A 25,231-nucleotide genomic window follows, 5' to 3' on the forward strand; every position below is an offset into this window, starting at 1 on the left:
ACCCCCGCTGCCTCTGGTTCAAGTAAGATTCATCACCCTGCGCGTCAGTCCCGCACGGTCTGGCCTCTGCTGACCTCCCCAGGCCCCTTCACGCTCCTGACCTCAGTGACCCACATACCCACCCACCAAGTCTCTCCTGAGGGTTATTCGATGAGACGCATTTTGCGTCCACAACGGCCTGGAAAGCTGCCCTCCGCCGCTTTGTCTCTTGGTGAACTTTTATGCACTCTTCAAGACTCAACTGTGGTGTCGCCTCCTTGGGAAAGCTTCTGTGACAGTGGTGGACTGTCTAGACTGCCCCTCCGTGACAGCCCCAAGCCCCCTTGCCTATTTTCCAATGCGTCTGTCTGCCACCTGCCTGCCACGCTTCCTCAGCACGTGGGTACAAGTGCTCTAAAGTGACCTGGCATGAAGATAGACTGCCCCGGGGCCTTTGCACATGCAGCCCTCCTTGCCTCTTCATTCGCTTCACTGCTTCTCTTCCCTCAGATGTGGTTTCAAATAGTCCTTTCTCGGGGAAACCTCCACTGAACCCCAAACTCCAGTCTCAGAACACTGGGTTCCTCTCTTTCAGAGCGGACTGGAAGTAATCATCCATTTGGTTGTGTCCGGCTGTCCTGTGTCTGAGAATGGCACTGCTCTTACCCATCCCTGTGCGCAGGCTAGAGAAGTGGGAATCAACCCTGATTCTCCTCTGCCCTCCTTTACAATCCATGTTAACCCATCCCAGCGCCTGCTGCCTCTGCTTCCAAAATCCCAGCCGCTCAGCCTCCCCCACCGTCCTAGCTCCCTCGTCTCCTCAGGAGCCTCTCCGGCGTCCCTGCTTCTGTTTCCGCCCCTCGGCCTGCCATTCTCCGCACTGGAAAAGGCGTAAGTGAGGTCACATCATATTCCGCTCCAAACCCTCAACCCACTGTCCGCACACAGGGAGATCCATGTCTGTATCCAGGATGGTGCGGCCGCACGATCGCTGCCCCCACCCCCCACCCCCCCCCCCCCCGGAATGTTCTAGCCTCCCATCTCTTCCCCTCGCCCACTCCAGGCCAGCTGCTCTGACCTCCTCCGTGTTCCACGAACATTTCCAACTGCTCCTGCCTCGGGGTCTTGGCACTGGCCGTTCCCTCTGCCTGGTCCACTCTTGCCCCAGATATTCCCGCAGCGGGAGCCTCCTCGTCCTTCAGCTACCTTCTGAATGTCACCTCCTTAGCCAAGCTTGCCCTGACCGCCCACGGCACCCCACCCCCTGCTCTGCTCCATGCTCAGCTGTATTTTATTTAGTCAGCGCCCGCATCACATCGTGCATTAACCTCCCCCCACCTTGCTTGGTGACCCGCCCCCTGATGGACCGTGGGCTCCGCGCTGGAGCCCCGACACCCGGTGAGGGGCTCATACACTGGCAGCGCCCCCAAAGTATTTGTTGAGTGAGTGAATGAATGAATGAATGAACGCGGAATCAAAAGGGCCACGAGACCGGGGCGAGTGTCTGTTTCGCTCTCCTTCACAGTCCCCCAGCTTAAGGCCTGGCACGGAGCTGGGCTCAATTCAGATGAATAAATGAAAGAATCAGAGAAGCCCTAAATATTCCAAGAATAAACGCACTGAATGTCTGACAAGTGAACAAATGGCCGCCCGAACGAACCCCAGTGCCCAATTAAGGGAGCGGAGACATAGTTTGCTCTCGTCTGAGCTGGGGAAGATTACAGATGATGTTCTACCTGCACGCTCCCAACCCAGGGAGTGAGAGCTACCCAGGCCCTCACCAGCCCTGCAACCTGAAGGGCCCTTTGAGCTCAAAGCGGCGGCCTCCCCCCGCCCCTCCCTCGGCACCCTCCCCGAGGTGCTCGGTTGTTACCCACGCCAGCGTCCTCTGGAAAGCGTCTGATCCCAGCCAGCCGACTGAAGCCAGCGTTGCATGGAAACTACCATTACCTCTCACCAGCTATCGCTTTGGTTTAGAGAGATGAAAGGGACAGAGCAATCTGACGGCTCCCTTGGTAGGTTCACGTTGGAAAAATAGAAAACAGGCAGAAAACGGTTGGCTTCTCTGGGGAAGGAGAGCATCAGAACACCAGCGTTCAGCGTCAGAGGTATCTGGGCCGGCCTCAGAGTTCTGGCACCTGCTAGCTGTGGGACCTCGGGAATGTCCCACGACTTCTCTGAGCCTCGGCTTCTTCCAGCGCACACACACACACACACACACACACACACACACGGCCAAGAAGAAGCTTCTAGAACAAGGGTTCTCAAAGTCTGGGTTGGAGGCAACAACATCAGCACCACTTGGGAACTCGTTAGGAATGGAAATTCTGCATCAGAAAGTCGGGGGCGGGGGCGCCCAGTAATCTGTGTTTGAACAAGCCGTCTAGAAAATTCTGCCACACACTTGAGGTGGAGAAGCTCTGTTCAATTAAAACGGGATGATTGCAAATCAGAGGGGTTTTGCTATAATTAAAATCACCAACGGGCTACTATAGGAAAAAGCATAGATTGGTTCCCGGAACGCAGTCAGTGCTTGATAAATGTTAGCGGCCGAGGCTGTTATTATTATTATTATTATTGACACCGCCCCTTTCTTTTGGGAACTTACTGTCTAACTGGGGAGATCAGACAAGTAAAAAATAACGGCGACAATAAGGAAAAAAGAAAAGAAAAAAGAGCGATCCGTATCTGAGGCCGCGAAGCGCTTGGAGAAGGAGAGTTTTAGGGATCCGGGGGAGGAAGAGATGGGGATTGGGACCACGGTCTGGGGTGGCATTCGTTCAGTCCGCATTCATTTGTTCATTCAACACACCTTAACTGAGCACCTACTCCATTCCAGGCATGGTGTAAAGTTCAGCAGTCATGGGGTGGGTTATAACACGGGGCACGTGCATTGACAGTTTGAATATACCACCAAGGTGTCAGTGCAGGGGCCCCAGGAGAGCTCGCAGGACAGGCCTCTGTCCTGGGGGGGTGGTAATGCCCTCTCCGAACCGGGAGAAAGGGCGGGAGGTAAGCAGATGAAAGGGTGACCTCCCATGTGGCACATCTCCAGGGGGCGCTGTTCACAGAACCCACTGTGACTGCTGCCTCCTGGCACGGTAGAGACCTTGGGTGGTGCCTGAGCACATCTCAGGGAGAGAGGCCAGCACGCAAGGGCTGGAAGGACAGTGAGGACACAGCGTGTGGGAGGCTGTGAAGGGAGTGCAGCCAGTCTGAGTCACCAAGCACGAGGGCTGGGGAGTGGCCAGGAATGAAACTGTCCAAGTTAGTAAAGGCCAGACCACGAGGGGCTTGAGGGCCTCAGTAGTGTGGCTGGACTATGTTGAGGGCCATAGGGAGCCACTGAAAGTTTTTAGGCAAAGGACAGAATTCGAGTCTTGCCCTTGGAAAAGAGTGTACCCGGCATACACACACACACAACGCCCCCATTGCCCCCAACCTTGGCATTGTCCTTGACTCTACAGTCCATCAGCAAGCCCTCTTGACTCTACCTCCAAAACGTATCCAGGATCTGAGCATTTCTCAGTCATCCCACTGCCACGGTCCAGGCCACCATCATGTGCTTGGACCACTGCAGTAGCCTCCTCCCAGGCCCCTCTGCCTCCTCTACCCTCAGCTCCTACAGCTTGTTCCCCACACGGCGGTCAGGTGGTACTTTTAAAACCAAAGTCAGATCAATCTCCCTCCTATGGCTCCTCATCCCACAGGGAGTAAAACCCTAGACCGTTGGCCTCCACCCCAGAACCTCAGTTCCTGCTCTGCATTCAGAAATCCACAAACCTCTTGAAAGAAAGAAATAAAGAAAGAAGGAAGGAAGGAAAGAAAGAAAGAAAGAAATAAAGAAAGAGAGGGAAGGAGGGAGGGAGAGAGAAAGAAAGAAAGAAAGAAAGAAAGAAAGAAAGAAAGAAAGAAAAGAAAGAAAAGAAAGAGAATTGCACAACCTATTTGTTAGCAAAACCTGACCTGAACCAACATGAAGCTATTTATGGCTTTTATTTATTGCCCATGCGGGGCATGCCCATGCAATTTATTTATTGTTTCCATGCAGGTACATTCAAGTGGTAGATTATGGGGATCTCTGGATCTCTCCACTGGGGGTGAATATCAGGGGCTTTCCTTTAGAAGCTGAAAAGTCTGAATTAGTAATAAACCTGGCTGCACGGCCTTGGGCTGAAACCGCAGACCTGAATCTCTCTAGGCTCATCTCTTGCCCTCCCTTGCGTTCCTTCTGCCCCAGCCCACAGGCCTCCTTGGGTCCTCTGGCTTTGGCCACGCCCACTCTCTGGCCCAGCAGACAGCCCTCCTTCACAGCGTCCTGGCTCAGGTCCCTGCTCACATCCTCTTTTTGACAGAGGAAGCCTCCTCCCCGGCCTAAACTAGCTCCCCCCATTCATCTCCATCCCCTTGCTGGGCCTGACTCGTTACCACCTGACATAACATCACACATCGCTTCCTTCTCTCACTGGAGTCTGAGGCCCACGAAGGCCTGGATTCTTGTTCGCTGCTGTCTCTCCAGCACCCAGAACAGCTGGCACATAGTATAGACTCAGCAAAAATCACTGCAAACATGAACCAGCAAACTAACGTATCATCTGTGACGTAATGTCACACGCTAGCCCCTGACCAGGCCCTGGGCTTCAAGAGGGCAGTACGAGGCTTCTACCCTACATACCTTGGCATTCCCAGGGTCACCGTGCCAAGGAAGTCAACACACAGTGAACGAATGAAGGCAAGGGCAGAGTATCCAGCTTGGATCTGGGAGCTGTGTGTGTGCGGCAGCTTTCTGCCACCACCCAGATGAAATGTGATGAAGGTCTTGCTGTCTATGGACAGCAGGCAGGAAATCAGAGCCTCTGTGTGCGGAAATCGCCTCATTTGAGACAATCATGAAAAACAGACCTGGCAGAGCAGCTGACAAAGGAGAGAAATGGGAAGGTTGCCTGGCACAGGAGTGAGGGTCAGTGGGTATGGACTCTGCTTTTCAGGTTTTGGGCGTTGTCAACCAACCAACCAACTAACCACCAACCAACCAACCAACCACCAACCAACCAACCAATCAACAACCAACCAACCACCAACCAACCAACCCCCAACCAACCAACCAATCAACAACCAACCAGCCAACCAACCACCAACCAACCAACTAATCAACAACCAACCAACCAACCACCAACCAACCAACCACCCACCCACCCACCAACCAACCACCAACCAACCAACCAATCAACCACCAACCAACCAACCAATCAACAACCAACCAACCAACCACCAACCAACCAACCAACCACCAACCAACCAACCAATCAACAACCAACCAACCACCAACCAACCAACCAGCCACCAACCAACCAACCAACCAACCAATCAACAACCAACCAATCAACAACCAACCAACCAACAACCAACCAACCAACCAATCAACAACCAACCACCAACCAACCAACCAACCAACCACCAACCAACCAACCACCAACCAACCAACCAACCAACCACCAACCAACCAACCAACAAGCAACCAACCACTGCAGAGGCATCCTAGCCCAGAGGCACACTTACCTCGTAGAAGAAGTGGAGCCCTTGGCTGAAAGAGACAAAAAACAAAAAACAAAAAACAAAAACCAGTTATTTAACCTAGAAACACTGTTCTTACGTAACTCTTTTGGTGTGGGGGGGGGACAAAGGTTTGCCTCCAGGGAGGTTTGAGGAATTGTTGAAATCGCCTCCTTTGAACCACAGGAATTCCCCCATGCTCACTCCAGTGGGGTGCTCCATCATATTCTGTCAGGAGGGCCAGTGGGCTGGGCCTTCCCCACTTCTGGGGGTTACCAAGGTCAGATCTCAAAGCAGCCTTCAGCCCAGGAGGGGCCAACTGCCCTGCTCTGTCTGGGCCTCAGTTCCACTCACGATACACCTTACCTGAGACCCTACAGGAGCCCTACAGGCCCTTCACTGCTGGAGAACAGACTCTAGTCGGGGGGGGGGGATGGGGAGCCAGTGTGCATCCCATGTCTCCCCCCACCGACCCCAGCTCACTCACTGTGTGACCCTGGTGGGTCACTTCCCCTCTGTGAGCTTGGATTTCAGCTCTCCAGCTCACAGGGTTGGGCTGGACATCCATTTATTTTCATGTCACCACTTTCCAAAAAAGGATCTTAGGAGGGAAGAAAGGGTCCATCTGGTTCAGAGATTTTAAGCCTATGATATGGGGCATCCCACAGAGAAGCTGCTGGGGTTTGGCCACTATTGGACTCCCATGCCACTGTAAAATTGTAATTAAAAAGCAACCTGCACACCAAACGTGCTCTGCACCGCGCTTTGACAGGCTGGAGGCTGCCACAAGGCGAGAATTCTCCCTGCTGGGTGAATGCCTGGTGCCTGGACAGGCGGTGGAGTTTTAGGTGAGCGGGTACCAGCTGGGAAGGCTGCAGCCCGGCATCCAATGTCCAAATGGACGCCGATGGGTTGCAAAGTGCCGGGACGTGGGTCGTCTCAGGGACTCCAATGACAGGATACTGACCACTCACTTTACACCAAAGAGACTCGGTGTCTCCCTGGAGCCACACAGCTGGTAAGCAGGAGGGCTGAAATCAGGACATTTCATCGCGAGTGTTGGGAGGATGGGCAGACTCCTCCAGGGGCCAATGAGGGGAAAGGTCATCTCACCGGGGAGGAGACGATGTGTAGAGTGATCCCAAACATGGTCCCTGGGGGACCTGCTGACCAGGTTTGAATCCTGGCCCCGCCACTGACCAGTTGTGAGGCCCTGGGCAAGTTTTAGAACATCTCCATGCCTCAGTTTCCTCATCGGTAAAAGTGGGTTAGTAACACCACTACAGAAGTCTGTGGTGAGAACAATGCCTGGCACATGAGGAGAACTGAGGGAGTGCTACTTGTCACTGTCACCAAGCCTCCGTGTGACAGCTGGGCTCTGCACCCAAAGAGACCCGTCACCCAGGGGCTGGGATTTCGCTAACGGCCACCGCGAATGCTATCCGACCCTCACTGGGCAGCGGACTCTGCTTCGCCACCCTTCCCGTGCGAAGGCTCTCCTTGGACGTTAGGGAAAAACCACCGGGTGGATCACCTGGCAGAAGCCCTTCCAGATTCCAGAGAGGTGGGGCCTGATGCCAGCCTCCCAGATGGGGAGCTAAGGCTCGGCCAGGACTCACAGCCAAATGCTTTCAGCCAGTCCAGGAAGGAGGGAAACCTGGGGGCCGGAGGGGAGGGGGTGCAGAGGAGAGGTGTGAACAGCACACCCATCTGAGCCCAGCCTAGGGGTCTGGGTGCAGAGAGGCAGCTCGGGACAGCACTTTGCACGTCACAGTCCGTGGCATATGGTGGGTCACAAGCAGCATGTTAAAGAGAATTTAGTATAGACTAGGACAGAAAAGCAAATATCAGAGTTCCAATTTTATCTATAGGAGTGTGGTACGTACGTGCTGGGTTGAGGCATGAAGTGTATTTCTATAACTTGAAGTCAAGTTAAGTTGCAGAAACGCTGGCTTAAAATGGTCTCCTCCAAGGGAGGCACTGCTCTACCCATTTTATGGATGAGGAAACCGAGGCTCACGGAAGCCAAACTGATCGTTTAGAGCATGTAACAAAGGTCTGGAGCCCTGGTTTGTCTGACTCCAAAGTCAGAGGCCTTGTCACAGCAGTAACTACATGCACTCAAACAAGGGCATGATGTCCTAGATTTGAACTGGTGCCCTCCTGCTGGGGAGCCAGAGGCTGTGTGCCTTGCTGCCGTGAGGACAGCTTTCCAGGAAGGTGGCTCATGTTTCTGGGCTCATGTACAATTCTGACAACATTTACTGAGCACCTGCTGTGTGCCAGGCACTATCCTCACATTTCACGTGACATCACCCATTTAATCTTTCCAATGGTCTTAGGGAAGGTGCTGGTATGATCCCACTCCCTCCAGCCTCCTGCCTACGGGCTGGATGTGTCAACCTGGACAGGTAAGAGGAAAGCAGGAGTTTGCCGGGGTTACCGGCAAATACTGTTTCCTCGGGAGGCCCTCTTCACACCCTGGCATCTCCCTGCTCTTCACCTTGGTGGTGGTCCCGTGAGGAGGTGAGGCTTGGAGCAGTGACGGCTATCTTGCGCCCATGAGGCGAGGCTGAGGGAGGACCCCCCCCCCCCCATCCCAGCCTGGTGATGGTGCTGCACCAGCCATGGCACCAGCGACTGCTGGGCTCTTTGTGGAAGAGACTGGACTTCCTCACGGCCTCGCCCTCTGGGAAGGACAGCCTCGGGGCGCAAACTCTTGGGGAGGAAGAGGAAAATCCACGCACCTTTCTTCTGTCGGATTCGGAGGAGGTAGAGGGCTGCGATCGCGAGAGTCACCAGCAGGGCACAAACCACGCCCACCACAATGAAGATGGTCTGGCTTTCATTTTTGTCTAGGGACCACACGGAACAGAGGCTTCATGTATGCAACTTAGAAACAGCGAAGCTTAATACCCACCACCCCTTTTCACCGAGAGGTAGGCATCGTGAACTGAGACCATCTGGCTGTACGTGTTGGGGGCCATGGGGGCACGTTCAGGGGTAGGCACACCCTTCCCGGCGGGGGCCACCGTGGGCAGTGCTAACACCACGCTGATGTGCCAGGAGGGAAGATGTTTGTTGCTGACTGCTATGGAGGAACCCTGGCTTCGGGACGTGGGCAGAAATCTCACTCCCAAGGAACAGAAACATGTTCCCTTTCATCTGGAACGAGCCACAGGGTGGCCACCACGGCAGTGGTGAAACTCCGAATCACGACTACTCTACAGAGCTCTCAGGAGCAGTCGACTCATCTGTGCCCGGGACCTGGGCATAGGAGCTCTGAACCCGGGACACCTGTAAGGGAGACTGTGTGGGCGGGGCTGGTGCCAGGGCACAGGTAAGGGATCCTGCACTAGGGCATTGTGGGTAGTCAGGAGCAGGGCTCTGAGCCATGGACACATGGGTGCAAACAGTGCCCCTGGTTGTGTGTCCCAGAGTGAGTCATTCAAACCTCCCTCTACACACTGACTTCCTCTTGTGTTATTGAGGCCAATAGTAACCTCGACCTCATTGGATAGCTCTGAGGATTAACTTACTAAATGAACAATCAACCAACAAACGCACTCTTTCATTTGTTTTAAAAGCATTTCCTGTCTACTCTGTGCCTGGGTGTGTGCGGGTCCTAAAGCTATGAGGCCGAACAAGACAGCCACGGTCCCTAGCAGCTGAGTCTCAAAGCTGAAGGCTCAAGTGCCTCCTCTTGCATACTGCCATAAAGCAAGCAAGGAGGCCCAGAGAGAGGCACTGACTTGTCTGAGGCCACCCAGCACGTTTGCGACAGAGCCAGAGTCGAAATCCACGCGTCCCAGCTCCCAGTATAGTGCTCATCCTATGGAAGCCAGGCATCAGCGACATCAACGGGACACCCTGGAGGGCCCCACGCCTCCTAAAGCTTCCCTGTTTCCTTACAGGATGCAGCGAGGAAAGAAATGGTCTCTACTGTAACCCATTCGAAAGGTCGGCCACGTACAAGGCAGAGCCAGGCGAACGGGCAAGTGATGGAACATTCCACAGTGGCACCAGAACGCCAACTGGGTGCTGCTAATTTGACGACAGAAGAGAGATACCCCGACAACGCGTTGGGAGGGGCTGAGAAAATGAAACCCCGACACCTTTCGCTCCAACACGGGGGTGGCCGTCTTAGAGGGGCATATGCACTTTGGCCTAGAAATGCTTTTTGGGAAATCGTCCCCCAGAAACAGCTGCACACGTCACAGAGCAGGTGCAAGGTCATTCATTACAGTAGTGATTATACGTGAGATAAGCTGTAAAGATTCTGAGGCCCTCCACCCCATTCCTGGGGTGCAGGCTTGCGAAGACAGCCAGAGAGATCAAGGTGAAGTGCGAAAGAACAGGAGGAGGAGGTGGCTGGCCTGGCCTGGTGAATTAAGCTCTGGCAGGTGAAGGAGCAGGTGGCAGGAAGCTAGGGACAGTCCAGTCTCCCTCCCTCCCAACTCTCTTTAATGTATGTTTATGTCAAAAGATCTACAGAGACACGAACCAAACTCTTACCAGTGGTCACTCTTGGGAGTGTGGCCTATGGGGGAGGGGCACTCACTTTAAAATTTGACTGTATATCTATAGACTTCTAGATTATTCTATTATAGCCATGAATGACTGCTTTTCACATGAAAAAAGGAAAAATAGAATTTAAAGTGCCAGGTCTGTTGGCATCTTGACCTCACCCTGGGTCGTATGCGTTTCCTGGTCCTTCTGGTGGGCAGAGACCACAAGGGTATGGTTTTTGGTGACCGCGGGCTGCCCGTCATGCTGCACCTGGCAGGTGAAAACCACATCTTCCCTGTGGGCGGATAAATTCACCAGGAGCCAGCTCGTCCAGTTAAAGGTCCCATCCTTGTTCTCTGTGAGGTTCGAGGCCGTCGAGGCCGTTTCTGTTCGGGACACGTTTCCGTTCTCCAACCAGGTCAGCTGTAGGCGCTGGGGGTAGAACTTCTTCACTTGGCAAATGACCTTCACCTGGTCCCCTGTCACGGGTTGCTGGGCAACCTCCAAGGTGGGTGGAACTGAAACAGCACAGAGCAGAAGCTCTGACCTCATGGAACAGACACATCACCGGGGAGGGGCTCGAGAACTTAGCTCCCCCCACGCAGCAAGGGAATCACCCAGATCAGTGCTAGGCATACAGCTGGTGCTCAAACACTGAGGGTAGGCTTTGCATGCGAGTGAAATCCCTAAGCACAGTGCCCAGTACACAGTAGGTGCTCAGGGCCTGGTAGCTCCTATTAGGGTAATGATGAGTGAAATCGAGATACGCAGCCCCCGGCATGCAGTTGGAATCGAATTAACTAGCAAAATCCATGAAGTCACCGAGCACACAGTGGCTGGATTACAATAGGTGCTCAATAATCAGAGTGGCTATGGGAAAGTAAATCAAACTACCTAGCACAGTAGGTGTTCACCTGGAACTGCCGTTAAAACAGGAGGAGGTGACGGTACCCCTGGGTGCCCGGTGGTTGGGAGGGTCTGTCAGGAGGCAGGTTCCAGGGGATGGAAGGCTGGGAGCACGGAGTGGGGGAGGGGCAGGCTGGGAGGCTTGGGGGCTGGAGCTGGGCTTGGGCCGGGGGTGACGGGCATCTACCTCGGAGGGTCTCGGACAAGTTGGCAGTCCCACGAAGAGGAGGGCCCCCCTGCAGGGTCACGTGGGCCACCTCGCAGATGACCTGGGAGCGAACGTCCCCCGGGGCCAGCGGCAGCGTGGTTGTGCTGGAGATGCTGTAGGAAGCGCTGTCTCCCTCTGGGTCCACGGTGGTCTGGGAGGCTGCCAGCTCATTCCCGTTTTTGAACCATTTCAGGGTGACGTTTCTGGGGGAGAAGCCGTGGGACTCGCAGGTGAAGCTCACAGTCTGCTCAGGTGTGGCCCTGGCCGTGGGGCCCGACACCACGGGGGGAGAGGGTTTGGCTACAAGAGGAGCATTTACGAGCAGTAAGCATGACTGTGGTCATCCTCACCAACGACAGGTATGTGACACTGTGCAGAACCCTCACGGATTATTTTCCAGCCCTGCAGGGGTGGAGGGGGCCCCGAGGAGAGCCGGAACCAGGTGGCCAGCTGCCCGTAGGCCTGGACGTGGCCAAGCCCAGCGCCCCCGGTGAGAGGGGACCGCGGGCCTTTCTCCTACTCGGGTGGGAGTGAGGGGCACGTGAGGCAAATACAGGCAGTTTTGCTTTGAATTTAACACTGAAAATGCTTCTCCAGGACCAAACTCGGATCTGTCTTTATCCCAAACTTAACTTACACCTGGAGCTCTCCCTTCAGGTATTTGTGAATTTACTCTAGTTTTCACTCTTTCCACAAGTATTCCATAGGGTCTCATCTCCAATCCCTGAAACCGAGAGGGAGGGAATGAAGGGTTGTTTTTCTGAATCTGCGTTCTTCTCTTGGGTCAGTGTCGGGTTGAAAACCAAGATCACGGAGTGCTGAGAAAGCCAAAGATGGTTAATTTTTCAATCGTGAATCAATTTCAAGGACAGAGACACCGGCCTACGGAGCAGGCAGAAGCCCTCTTGTGTCCTGGGAACACACACATCAGTGACTCGAGAGGGAGGGCATTTCACCCACAGAAGGTCCTGTAGGGTGTCTCCAAATTGTTAATTATTACCTAATGCCTTCCGTAACAAACATAGGAAATATTACAAATATTTACATTTGCAAATATTTAACTTGCTCTCTAAAACTCATCAGACATTTTGGGGACACAGAAAGGAGGTGTCACCAAATAAGACATGAAAACACCAGCAGTCCGAATGCCCTACAGGGACAAGGTGATCAGTTACCGGTTGCGGACAGCATTTTGGGCACCTGACACCAGGCTGATTCCTCCCCTCAGCTCCCTAATCCCTCCAGCAGACCTTTGAGGGGGGCCCAGTATGATCCCATTTATGGGACAAGGTTCAGGGAGGAACGCAGCTAGCCGAGGGCACACAGCAAAGGGCGGGGCTCATCTCCCGGCACACACGAATGATTAGTTTTAGCTTCGCTGTTCTTTCTTCCTACACCTCCGTGTCTGTTTGGGTACCACGCGGATCAAAATACCACCTTGGTAACATGGGAGGATGTATGTGAAACACAGAACCTGGCACACAGTAGGTGCTTAATAAACAACACCTATGATTATTGTCGTGAGATCTGGTCGTGCCTACGTCTGAAACGACTTGTTTGTTAGGCAGTAAGAGAGCAGAACAAAAGCTTAGCAGAAACACAAGAAAAGTCCCAAAGCCAGCTCCCTGCAGCTGCCATGCAAAACCCCAAATGAGAAAAGCAGCAGAAACCAACAAATTATGATTCTCTCCCTCTTCTTTTAATAATCCCCTCAGGAAACAAGTTTGGCGAATTGGCTTTCAAAACACAAACGAGATCACAGGCGTTTTCCCGCAGATTAGCTATTTACAGAGAGCTGGGAGCGTTTTGAAAGAGGGAGGACAGATTTTGTCCGTGACATTTTGGTGTGTCGAGGCAGAGAGGGCTCTGGGGCTGAGCAGCGAGGCTTTGCGTGGATTCCGGCACCTGTTCACACACACGTGTGGTTAAAGATGGGAAGGTCCCCTGGCGGGGCAGCTCGGATCTGAGAAGGGTGTCACCAGCCCCTCTTTGGGCCGGAGGGCAGGAGGCAACTCAGCCCCAGCCATGTTCCTCAGGAGGGTGCCCTGGCCACCCCGATCAGGCTCATTTTCCAAGGAGCTGTCACGCGCACGGGTGATTCTGAAGCACCCACCCACTGAGAAGCTCCTCTCCGGCCCCAGCAGCACAGGGAGCCACCCTTATCGGGGGGAGAAGAAATTCAGCGTTTCCTCTGTGACCTCGGGGAGCGTCCAGCTCAGGGCGCTTCTGTGCTGGCAGTGAGCATCCCCGGAGTCGTTAAATAATTCACCTGCCCAGACTCCTGTCTGACCAATTAAAGCAGAATTTCTAGGGTGGAGTCAGGGTCTGGGGATCTTTTTCAGCGTTTCCCAGGCGATCCCAATGAGCAGCCCAGGTTCAAAGGCACCCACCACCGTCCCCACACCCCCCTTACACTCGAGGCCTGGGAAGAACAGGGACCCAGCCAAGGTCCTATTATAGCTACATTCATGGGATACTGACCGCGTGCCAGGCCCTGCTGTTAGCACCTTAACCGCATTCGCTCACTCAGTCCCTGCAGTGGGGTTGTGCTGTCACACAGGGATGAGGACACGGGGCCCGATGTGGGAATGACTCATCAGAGATCACAGAGCTGGAAGGCAGGGCTAGGTGGGAACCCAGGCGGCGGGGCTCGGCCACTTCCGGAGCCGCTGCGTGCAGATACCCAAGAATCACCTAACCCCCACATCCGGTGCTCTCTGGACCTCCTCTCCAATCCTGAGACCCCTGACCAGCAGCCCGATTATCACCACAGCACAGATGGGACACAGAGGACCTGAGGGACGCCGAGACTGGCCCAGGATCGGACAGCTCTGGGAGGAGCACCCAGGGCTCACTGAGGGTCTGTCCGCTCACACGGATCACTGTGTCCCCCTCATGTCCTGCCGAGGTTGGTCTAATGATCTACTTCCTACAGGTGAGGAAACGGAGCCCAGCAAAGGGAGCCGGGTCACAACCTTGAGGGGCCACCTCCTCCGTGTCAGGTGACGCAGTCAGAGCGCCTCAAATCCTTCAGCTCTCTTAAAGGGAGTCCACGATTAGGACCATTTTGCGGATGAGGAGACTGAGGCAGAGAGAAATGAGGACAGCTCATTTCTGAGGACAGCTAGAGTCTAGAAAATGAACTCTTGCTCACGGGGCTCCGGACAGTCTCTATGAACTGCCTCCCCGTCACCCGCAGTCTGCAGAGCCAGGAATGGGGTGTCTGGGTGGTGTCGCTGGCATGGCGGGGCCCCCCCTGCTCCGCCCAGGCCCCTGCCCCAGGCTGCTCAGCGAAGGAGCCACATCCCACAACAGGGAAAGACTCCTGATGCTCTCACGTGTGTGGGTGCGTGTCCTCCAGGAACAGGCTCAACACTTCATGAGACGTTCGCCTATCTGTCTGATCCGGGGGTGTAATGCTAGCCCCGCCTCCCCCCCAAGGACTCTTTCTCGTTCATGCTTACTGCTGACGAACAGAACAAGGCACGATTTTCAAGGAGAGGGTTGTAGCGCTTCGGAACCTTTGGGGGAAATGATAAAAAGGAAAAACGCGGGCTCACTGTTCAAAGGTTCAGGGTAACTTGGTTTTAGGCCACACCTACTATGCGCTAGGCCCTTCCGTGGAAACCGAATCCAAAGCCGGCTCAGGAAGGAGTCTGCCTGGAATGAGATGGGTTCTGGAATGCGCTCCTTCCTCACGGGACACGTGAGCATGAGCAAGCCCCTGTCACCTTGTGACCTCAGGCTCTGAATCCGTACATGGGGGATCGGGCGGGATGGGCCCCTCAGGTGCCAACCTCCCAGGATTTTGGATCCTAGGCCTCCGGTAGGAAACCCCCAATGATCATCTTCTGCTTCAAGGAGGCAACTCCTAACGTGGACATTCTGAGATGCCCCAGCTCTGCCTGCAGTCTTCAGTGACCGCCTGAGTGGGTCCCTGAATCCGGCGACAGATTTCTGAACAGACCCACAGCAAATCCCCAACCTCTGGCATCTCCTCCAGCCAGGGTGTCAGAGTAAACAGCAAGCCTGTGCCTCTCAGGACTTTCTTTCGGTGCGGTTTCTGAAAATGAAATAAACAACTGCATTCTCCCCCCTCCCCGCCCTGGGTGCACTTGTCCTACCGGAAGGGAGGGGAACGTAAGCTTCATGAGAGAAAAACCTTCGCCTGTTTTGTTCCCTGCGACTTCCAAAGCACCCAGAACAGAGAATGCACACAGCAGGTGCTTAGTAAGTGCTCAGTAAAGAGAACCCTGGCCACATCGAGCGGAGGTCTCTCCGGAGGCAGGGGTGTGGTTGGGCCTTGTGACTGGGAAAGTCACTCAGACTTTCAGTCCCTCATCGCTGGAGCCAGAGGGCTGGTCAGGATTGGAAAAGGGAAGAGCTGGGAGCCTGCAGACCGCGGTTCCAGATTTTCCCACCGTTTACCAGCCGTGGGGCCTTCAGCAAATAGCACAACCTCTCCAGGCCTCAACTTTCCTGATCCGTGGAAGGGGCTCATTCAGGGGCACCCGCCAAAGCTCCTGATCCTTATCTGCTGCTCAGACAGTGGAGGGCATTCTTACTGACTTGCCGTCACAACCAGGGGACGGAGCGATACTCACCGCTCACGGTGACCTGGGTGCCTGGTCCAGACTTAAACTCCACATCGGGGTTCCCTTTCTGGAACTTCACACAGTAGTAGGTTCCCGTGTCTTCTGGGGTGATGTTACTGATGCGGATGGAAAAGTCCATGTTGTTTCTCCTTGTGGCGTCTGAAACATTTGTTACTCGAGGGGAGTGAGGGTCTCCTCTGAAACTGAAGATTAACTCCCGGCCTGGCCCTGTGCCCCTGAACCACTCGACCTTCCCAGCGGGGAGCAGGGAGGTCAGGGTGCAGTGAAGAGTGGCCGTCTGTCCGGCCGCCACAGACACCGACTTCTCGGGCTGGATCACCTGCAGTTCTGCCTCACCTGCCACACCTGGGGGGAGAACAAAACAGCTATTTACCATCCTTCTGCGATCCTGTCCGTCCGCGCAAGTGTTTATCCACAACAGGTTTCACCGACCGAGTGTACACCGTGAGCTCAGCACGCTGCGTGTACCCGGCATGTAGCCCTCGCGACGAGCCTGTGACACGGGACCCTGTTGCAGACGAGGAAACAGCGGGGAGCAGGCTGGAGGTCCTGAGCCCCTTTCCGGAGAAGTCACGTCTGAGCTGGGCTCTGAGCTCACCAGGATGAAGGGGCGCCGTGTTCCTGACAGAGGGCACGGCTGGGCAACGGCCCAGAGGTGGGGGGCAGCACGGTGTGCGTGGGGCTCCACGGGGAGCTTAGATTCTCTTTTGGGCCTGGCCCAGGAAGCAGGCCCCGAGCCAGGAAGCCACACTCGGCAGCTGGGGCTCATCCGGGCTGTGAAGCCGTGAGGCCGGAGGACCTGGGTTTGAATCCTGGCTCAGGCCTTACTGCCTTGTGACTACAGCCATCACCTGGGCCACCGAGGAGATCCAAAAGGGATGGACTGCCCAGCTCCTCGTGGATGGGAGTGGCGGCCTTAGTTCGAGCGGGTGCCTTCATGGCTCTTGAGCCTCAGTTTCCTCATCTGCCTAACAGTTACTATGACCCCATCTCGATGGATCCCCGGCAGCACCACACAATAAGCCTCGGCCAGGGACAGTGTGGACAAGAAGCATCTGGTCTTTGGAGCCACCTGACCTGGTCTGAAATCTGGCTCGACTTTTACTCACACATGACCCGAGTTTATCCACGGGTTTTGAGTCTCAGTGCCCTAATCTACAAGATGGCTGGGGCACCCCCTGGCCCTCTGCTCTGTTCTGAAAACAGGATGACACAGAGAAGTGACTTAGCACCACGCGGGGCACAGGAAGCTACCGTGTGTCATTCCGTGACAGGTAAGTGAGCAAGGGTCTGTTGTGTGAACTTCACTCCCACTCTGGCTGATGTGTCTCCAGGCCAGACCGTACTGGACGCTGGAGGCACACGGGCTGGACGCGTGTCAGGCCTCAAGGGCTCCCGGGCTAGGGAGCTGGAAGGCTTCCTCGGGCTCAGTGGGGGGGGGGGGGGGGGGGGAGGCCCGATTCCTAAACTGGAGAGCAGGGGCGCCTGGGTGGCTCCGTCGGTTGAGTCCCTGACTCTTGATTTCGGCTCAGGTCCTGATCTCCCAGTTTGTGAGTTTGAGCCCCCCAGCAGGCTCTGTGCTAACAGCGTGGAGCCTGCTTGGGATTCTCTCTCTCTGCCTCTCTCTCTGCCCCTCCCCTGCTCTTACTCTCTGTCTCTCTCTCTCTCTTTCAAAATAAATAAATAAATTTAAAAACTGGAGAGCAGTGGGGCAGAAGACACAGTGGGGGCGTGGGGGGGGGGGGGGGACACAGCCCAGAAGTGACAAGGCAGGGTCAAGTGGCTGAGAGAAGTCGCTGAGATACTCAGGACTGCCCGGGCCTGATTCTGAGCCAGGTGGGGGCAAGGGAGAGAGGACACATACTAAGCCCCTGGAGAAACACAGAGCCGGGGAGACAGAGAGGGCAGGGGGATAGACACAGGCCGAGGGAGAGGCAGACAGGGACAGGGACAGCGAAAGAGGGGGACAGAGTGGGGGAAGGGAGAATAAGAAACGCAGACACGGAGTGGCGGCAGCCTGGTGTAGGTGCTGACGGGCCACGTGTCTCCTCCTGGTCACTCACCGACCTGCTGTATGACCTTGCCCTGCCCTGACACCTGTCCTGGGCCACGTCTTTGCCTCGTACACCAGACAGGGTGCAGCCGACGCCCTGAGCAGCCCCCTCCGGCTCTGGCTGGGCAGGAGTGAGACCTGGGGGTCTGCCCACCCGCCTGTGGCCTGGTGCCACCCACCGGCAGGGGCAGGGCGCCCAAAGCAGGGAAGGCCCTGGACTCCAGGCTGCCCTCGCTGCTGGCGAGCCCAGGGCCTCCGCACAGGCCTCTCAGCCCCCTGGGCCGGTCGTCCCAGCCCTGACTCCCCAGGCCAGGGGTCACCCGGTTCTCCCAGCAAGTGCTAGAAATGCAGGCTGGGGGTGGGGTGGGGAGCACAGGCGCGGGTTCCCCTCCTCACCAGCTCAGCACCGCCCTCCCTGGGCCTCCCTTCCATCATCCATAAGGTGGGGTATGAGCATCCACTCCCAGGGCAGGCATGAGGACTGGGGCACGGTGGGACGTGAGTGCCGGCCTCGTAGGTGCTGGGTAAATTTTAGATTCTGTTCCCATCATCCCCACAGACCTAACATCTACAGACTTGATTGTGGGGTTTCCCCCCAGCCAGGAGGTAGCATCCACAAGGAACTGCTTCCAACCCCCTGCCTGGAACCGTGTCTGGCATACAGGGGGCCCCCAATAACCACACGTTGAACGAACACACTCACGAAGGAAGGAGGGATTTCGCTTGCTCGGGTGTCGAATGAAGCTGCCGAGGGCGCATCCAGGAGCCGGTGCGAGCGAAGCCAGGCGCCTGGGACCGCGCCTGGCCCCCGGGGCGCGCAGAATAGCCGCCAGTTATTATTATCCTTATCAATAACACCGTGCAGGGCTGTGAGTCAGCAGCTGGGGAGGGGAGCGACGCGAGCAGGAGAGGGCTACAGCATCAGGCGCGCAACGTGTTGGAGCAGGGCTATTCTTGGGGTGCAGCCGGAGGCCTGTAATCACACCCCGGGCAGGCGACAATAAAATCTGGAGTTGGGTAGGGCTGGTCCCCCCCAACCCTTTTTTTTTTTAGCTTCTCTTGAGCTCTCTACCAACTGCAGCCAGATTTAGGCAGCTTAATTAATTAGCTAGTGTTTATAAAGCGTTTGAAGAATTTTAAAAGTGGGACGTAAGTGCCAAATATTATTTTAATCTGTGTATATGTGTGTTTTTTCCAGCAGAGAGGGTTTTTTTTTTTTCTCGCTTGCCTGCTTTTCTTCTTCTCTGCAGGTTCTGTTCTGGGAACCGGGCTTGTTAAAAATCACTCCTGCGGTTCTGGGCCTGGGGTCATCGTGCTGGCATCGCGGACAAAACCATTTCCTGCTCTCCCCTGCCCTCCTGGCAGGGAGAACCACCATCCAGGGGCCTGAACCGTCTCCGGGAGAGGAGGGCGGCTGAACAGGCATTCTCACACGCTGCTGGTGGGGGTGGAAATTGGAACATCCTCTCGGGAAAGCAGTTTGGCAGGAAGTACCAGAGGTGTGAAAGCTGTTCACCAGCCTTTGTGGGGCTGTTCCATGAGGACATAACCCCAAACACGTGTGGGGTTCCCGCACGACGAGCTTGAAAAAGTTGGGGGAAAACCCAAACGGCCAATGAGAGGGGATGGTTAAGTGAATTACGGCCTACCCCCTACACGGAGTTCGCGGACAGAAATAAAAAGCCATCGCCGTGGAAACTGGTAATCTGGACAGTTTTGCATGGCATAATTTTAAATGATATTGTGATTGTGCAAATAAAACCTGTTCACTGCAAAGCATTTAGAGACAACAAAAAAGTATAAAAACACAATAATAATCTCCCAGAATACCAGCAAAGGTAACTGCAATAAGAGTGAATAAAATAGTTATAAATGTGAGTAAATAAAATGATGTGAAATCATACGCAGATAACTAAGGCTATGAGAAAACATTTTACTTCATTCACTCAAGTCTTCTTATAAAAATGAAAAATCAGAACTATCCTAATGTCCATGAGAAGGAGACCAATCGATCCCGTGACGGTGAATTCACATGACGACCAAGTTTGCAGCCGCTATAAATGATGGTGTAGAGGCACCTGGCTGGCTCGGTCAGTAGAGAGTGCGACTCTTGATTTCGGGGTCATGAGTTCGAGCCCCCTCCGGGTATAGAGATTACTTTAAAAAAAATCTTTAGGGGCGCCTGGGTGGCGCAGTCGGTTAAGCGTCCGACTTCAGCCAGGTCACGATCTTGCGGTCCGTGAGTTCGGGCCCCGCGTCAGGCTCTGGGCTGATGGCTCGGAGCCTGAAACCTGTTTCCGATTCTGTGTCTCCCTCTCTCTCTGCCCCTCCCCTGTTCATGCTCTGTCTCTCTCTGTCCCAAAAATAAATAAAAAACGTTGAAAAAAAATTAAGAAAAAAATCTTTAAAAAATGATGGGTTAGGGGCACCCAGGTGGTTCAGTCAGTGAAGCGTCTGACTCTCGATTTCAGCTTAGGTCATGATCTCCCGCCCTGCATCGGGCTCTGCGCTGACAACACGGAGCCTGCTTGGGATTCTCTCTCCCTCTCTCTCTGCCCCTCCCCCTGCTCATTCTCTCTCTCTCACTCTCTCAAAATAAATACATAACACGCTTTGACAGATGACGGCGCAGAATTACAATTATCAATGCAAAACTATATTATGAGATCAGAGTCACTCAGTAACATAGTCAGTGAGATCTCAGACTTCTAAGTTTTGAAAGAAAAAATATATATTAAAGGTTAGCGGTGGTTAATTCTGTCGTAGATTTACAAGGGACTTTGCTTTCATGTTTTCTGTTCGCACGACTTGTGCCATAAAAAAGTAGGAAAAACTATGCCTTCAGTACGATTATGACTTTGTAAAATAAAATAAAACCGTATCTAAATAAACAACAGCAAGGTACTATATACAAGGCTGTAAAATGCAACTCTCTTTGGATCACAAATCTAAAACTGAAGGCTTTTTCCTTCTATTTTGGGTATGTTACTAGATGAATGTTAAACATTTACAGTATTCTATTTTGTAATAGGAAAAATGTACACGTGTGATACATATATGTTTGTCATGTGACGTACACGTTTATTATTTAGATGAACCTCCCTTCCAAGAACTTTCCTTCCCTTTCCTTTCCTTCCACTGCTACTTTCCTCCAGCATCTGATACAGTGCTTGGCACAGACTAGATGCTCAACTAATCCCTGCAGAGGGGTGACTGGGTGGCTCAGTCAGTTAAGCGCCCGACTCTTGATTTCAGCTCAGGTCGCGACCTCACAGTTTGTGGGTTCGAGCCCTGTGTCCGGCTCTGCCCTGGTAGCAAAGAGCCTGCTTGGGATTCGACTCTCTCTCCGCCCCTCTCCTGTCCGTGCTCTCTCTCCCTCTCTCAAAATAAATAAGCATTAAAAAAAAATCTGCAGATAGTGACTGACCAATGGAATGTCTAGAGGAAAGGGTCTGCAACGAGAATCTCCATGATGCTGTGGTGAGTTACTTCCGGGAAAGGAGGCCAGCGGTTGGCACATTTTCTTTTTCGCTTCCTAGTCAACAATATATTGAAATCTGCTCCTTTAGCAAACATTTACTCCTTTTGGAAAAAAAAATAAAGTTTTCTAGCAGGAGAAGTGTGCACAATGGGTGCTAACGGCCCCGTGTTATAGGAGGGACTCAGTGTCCACAGGATGTGGGGGGCTCACAGCATAGTGCAGGTCAGCGGTGAATGATTGGAGCCTACTGTGCACCAGGCCCCGAGCAAGGGCTGTGCAACGTCCCTGGGCTCACGGAGTCCGCACACAAATGGAGAAGATACACTTCAAAGAAATAACTCAAATGATCACATTTGGAATGAGCCCCCGCCCTTCAGACAAGGGATTCCTGCTGGCCTCTCTGACCCCATCTCCCGCCCCCTCCCAGGGACCTGCTGCTCCCGCCACCCCAGTCTGTCTCCCACAAATAAGTCAGGATGGTATGAGGGAGGCCGTAGGATGGGGGCGGAGACCTGACCGTCGAGCTCGGAAAAATAGATTTCATTCTTTTTTTTTTTTCTTTTTTTTACGACATTCCTCTATGGCTTTTGAGATCAAGCAAAGATGAAAACAATTTTCATTGGAAGTGAAAAAATAAGAATGGATGCTTTCTAATGGGAAAAACCAAATCAACGTAGAACTGAAACTTGCCTAGGGTTCCTCCCCAGCCTGCCTCATCAGGGCTCGAGTACACAGCTGGGAGGTGCCTCGCCCAGGGACAGGCTTTGCCCACATGGGTGCTCACTGCCACTCACGTGGGGGCCTGCCCGTCCCCGGAAGCAGGTTTCCACAAACTCAAGGAGCCCAGGGGCCTGGGGGGCTACGGCCAGAGCTCTGGCAGGGCCCAGGGCTAAGTACCCCTCTAAGGCCCAAATAACACCCGGCCCCCACAGCGGGGTTGGAGCTCAGCAACCCCCTCCCTGAGCGCGATCGTCATCACCCGCCTTGGGGGACGGCTGCCGGTTTACGATGCCACACACACACCTCGCTGGGCGCTGCCTTTGGCATCTTCCGGGTTACGATTTACGGGCCGTGTGTGAGACTGTGCAGTGCGGGCGTGTGGAGGAGCGAAGGGGCAGACTCCGCTGGAGCGTGCACATGTGTGCACGAGTGTGCCCGGCGAAAGCACACATACTCACACGGATGCGTGCGTGGGCCCAAGGGGGCGGGTACAAAGGGAGCGTGGGCAGGAGGGAGCCACAGTGCTGCTCGAGAGTGTGTAGAAGCGGGGTGAGGGGGTGTGGCCTGTGTGCGGGAGAGTTGCTGAGTCGCAGGTGGCCTGGGTGCGCGTGAGCGTGGCGGCGGCGTGAGAGGGCATGTCTGTGCCCAGGGGGTGTGAGCAGATGTCGGGGGGGAGGGATGTGAGCATGGGGGTGCTGGATGGGTGAGCATGGGGTGAGCATGGGGGTGTGGATGTGCCCGCAGGCAGGGGGGCACAGGACCAGGACGTGCGCATGGGCGTGTGCTTGTGGGTATGCACACTCTTGGGGGGGGGGGGGCGGAGCATGAGCGCGATGGGAGCAGTGTGCATACGAGTGTGAACATGAGCGTGTGCGGTGGCAGAGTGCTAGGAGCAGGGACGACGGCGTGCGTGGGGACCACTGTGTGTGTAACGCTTGTGTGCCCACGTGCCCAGCTGTGCAGGTGCCGGCGTGAGTTTCCACACGCAAGGCTGCTAAGAGTAGGGGCGGGCTCCCCTGCCATCAGCCGCTGGTGGGCGACCCGGCGTGGCAGCTGGTCCAGGGTGCTGCCCTTGACGGGGGGCTTGAACCGTGCTGAGCACCCGCTTACTCCGTGCTAGCCCTGAACTCATGCCCCGGGGTAGGGAGCAGACGCCCCCCCCCCCCCCGCCCCCCAGGGCTGATCCACAGGGGGCCTTGCGTGGATGGCTGTGGATCCTACAGTTAAAGAGGGGAGCTCAGGGCTCGATGCCAGTGTGCTGGGGCTCCGACAGCCGCAGCGAGGCCCTGATTCTCTCTCAGGTGGCCCGATTCATTCGTGCCCTCTCGAACCTCACTCAGCTGCCAGGCCCAGTCCTAGACGCTACAGGACACAAAGATGGGTCCCTGTCCGTGTGGGGCAGAGTCCTGGACATGGGCAGTGACCACCTAGAGAGAGATAAGTGAGTGAAAAAGGGGCTTGGGGACGGGGTCTCGGGGCAGGGGTGGGACATGGGAAGACTCGCTGGCGGTGGTGGCCTCCGGGCTGGGCCGGGAAGGCTGACGGAGGCTGGGGAGAAGGAAAAGCATTCCAGGGAAGGGGATCCGCAGGAGCAAAGGCGCAGAGGAGAGGAAAGGGGTGTGCACAATCGAGCGACCGGAGCGGAGTCCTTGGGACACGCTCATTTGACCACGAGCAAGCTGGGATAGGGCTAGCCTGGGACTGGGCTAACCTCGCACCTTAAAGGATGGCTTCAGTCACCATCTGAACAGCAGACCATCGCCGGGAGCAGTCCACTGGCACCGCTGGGCAAAGCCATCGGGCAGACTCCCCAGATGCCGTGGCGGGCACTACCAGCGGCATTAGAGCCAGCACAAATGGGGTGCACGTGGCCTTGTAAATAAAATGGGGGTGGGCCCAGGGTGCCCAGGGTGCCCAGGGTACTCTCTCCTCCACCCCCACTCCAGGCAATTCTGAGCACTGGGCATGGTGCCATATCCCTGCGGGGAGAGGGTAGACCCCAGCAGCCCGCTCCACGGAGCAGGGAAACTCCTGAGGTGCCAACAATGGGCTTGGGCTTGGGCTCCGGGGCCAGAAGACCTGTATGTCTCGTCCCTACAGGGGTGACTTGGCAAAGTCACTCTTCTCCAAGCCTCCCCTTTCTCACCTGTGAAAAAGGGGGTACCACTGTCTCTCTCCCCAAGGCAGAGGGTAGTGGTTGGAAAACTGGACTGAGAACGGTCCCCCTTCCCCACCATGTCCTTGCAGCCCACCCACCAGCAGATCGTGCCAAGATCTGGCCAGACTCTGATCTCTTCTGGCCACCTTTCTGCACCACCTTCCCTTACCTGGATGCAAACTGACCTTCCTGTAGTCGTATCGCTATGAGACACACGAGAGAACACACGCTCCCCTTGCAGCCAGAGGAGCCTTTAAAACAAGCCAGGTAACATCCTTCCTTTGTTCCAAACCCTCCTGCAGCCTTCACAGAATCCTTCTGGTGGCCGCCAGGGCCCTACAGCTGGCTCTCAATCACGTCAGATTCGCCTCAGGGCCTTTGCACTTGTCACTGCCTCTGCCCGGTTTGCCTCCTTCAGGCTTACCTGAGAGGGCTTCCCTGGCCACCCTGTAAGAAATGCTGCCCCCTTCAAGGTCCCTTGGTCTGTTTTATTTTCCTACATAGCACCTACCACCTGACGTATTTGTCAATAGTTGTTTGTCAATTTCATTAGCTCCGCTTATAAGCTCTTGGAGAGCAGATCCTCAGTTTTGTGCCCTGCTGTATCCTCCAAGTTTATGCCACTGCCTGGTATTTGTCGCATGCACGTTCTGGCTTAGATCCCAACTCTGCCACATACGAGACCCCAGGAAGTGTCTTCACCCCTCTGGCCCTGTGGTTTCCCATCTGTAGACGGGGGATGACCATAATAATGACCACACTAGGGTTGTTCTAGGAGGAAGCAGGCTACTGCGTGTGAAGAGCTCAGCACTGTGCCCGGCAGAGAGGAAAGCGCTCGGCGCTGGCCGGCCGTTACCGTGCAGCCGATATTTCAGGAGGGAGGGGATGATGGGTGATCACAGCTTTAAGCCTGAGAAGCGAAGGGCTCTCTCCAGCCCAGAGCCGGCTCTGCCTCGACACCCGCATGAAACTACTTCTTGCTGCACCTGTGACCAGGCGGGCCTCCTTCTGACTAGGAGGCCGGGGAGGGGCGGGGAGGGCCAAAGGT

The 25,231-nt window shown here is 55.0% G+C and overlaps 1 protein-coding gene across 2 annotated transcripts in view; it reads right to left on the reverse strand.

Moving 5' to 3' along the window:
* Positions 1-25,231, reverse strand: part of SIRPA (signal regulatory protein alpha) — a 42,090-nt gene that overhangs the window by 6,138 nt on the left and 10,721 nt on the right. For both annotated transcript variants that reach the window (XM_086701848.1, XM_086701849.1), the window contains exons 3-7: positions 15,760-16,116; positions 11,135-11,455; positions 10,221-10,559; positions 8,280-8,387; positions 5,539-5,563 (exon numbers count right to left, since the gene is read on the reverse strand). In XM_086701848.1, coding sequence (XP_086557974.1) covers positions 5,539-5,563; positions 8,280-8,387; positions 10,221-10,559; positions 11,135-11,455; positions 15,760-16,116 — 1,150 coding nt within the window. The remainder of the gene's footprint in view (positions 1-5,538; positions 5,564-8,279; positions 8,388-10,220; positions 10,560-11,134; positions 11,456-15,759; positions 16,117-25,231) is intronic.

Source organism: Puma concolor, chromosome A3, assembly GCF_028749965.1.
Source record: "Puma concolor isolate L17-30 chromosome A3, mPumCon1.1.hap2, whole genome shotgun sequence".
Classification (NCBI taxonomy): Eukaryota; Metazoa; Chordata; class Mammalia; order Carnivora; family Felidae; genus Puma; species Puma concolor.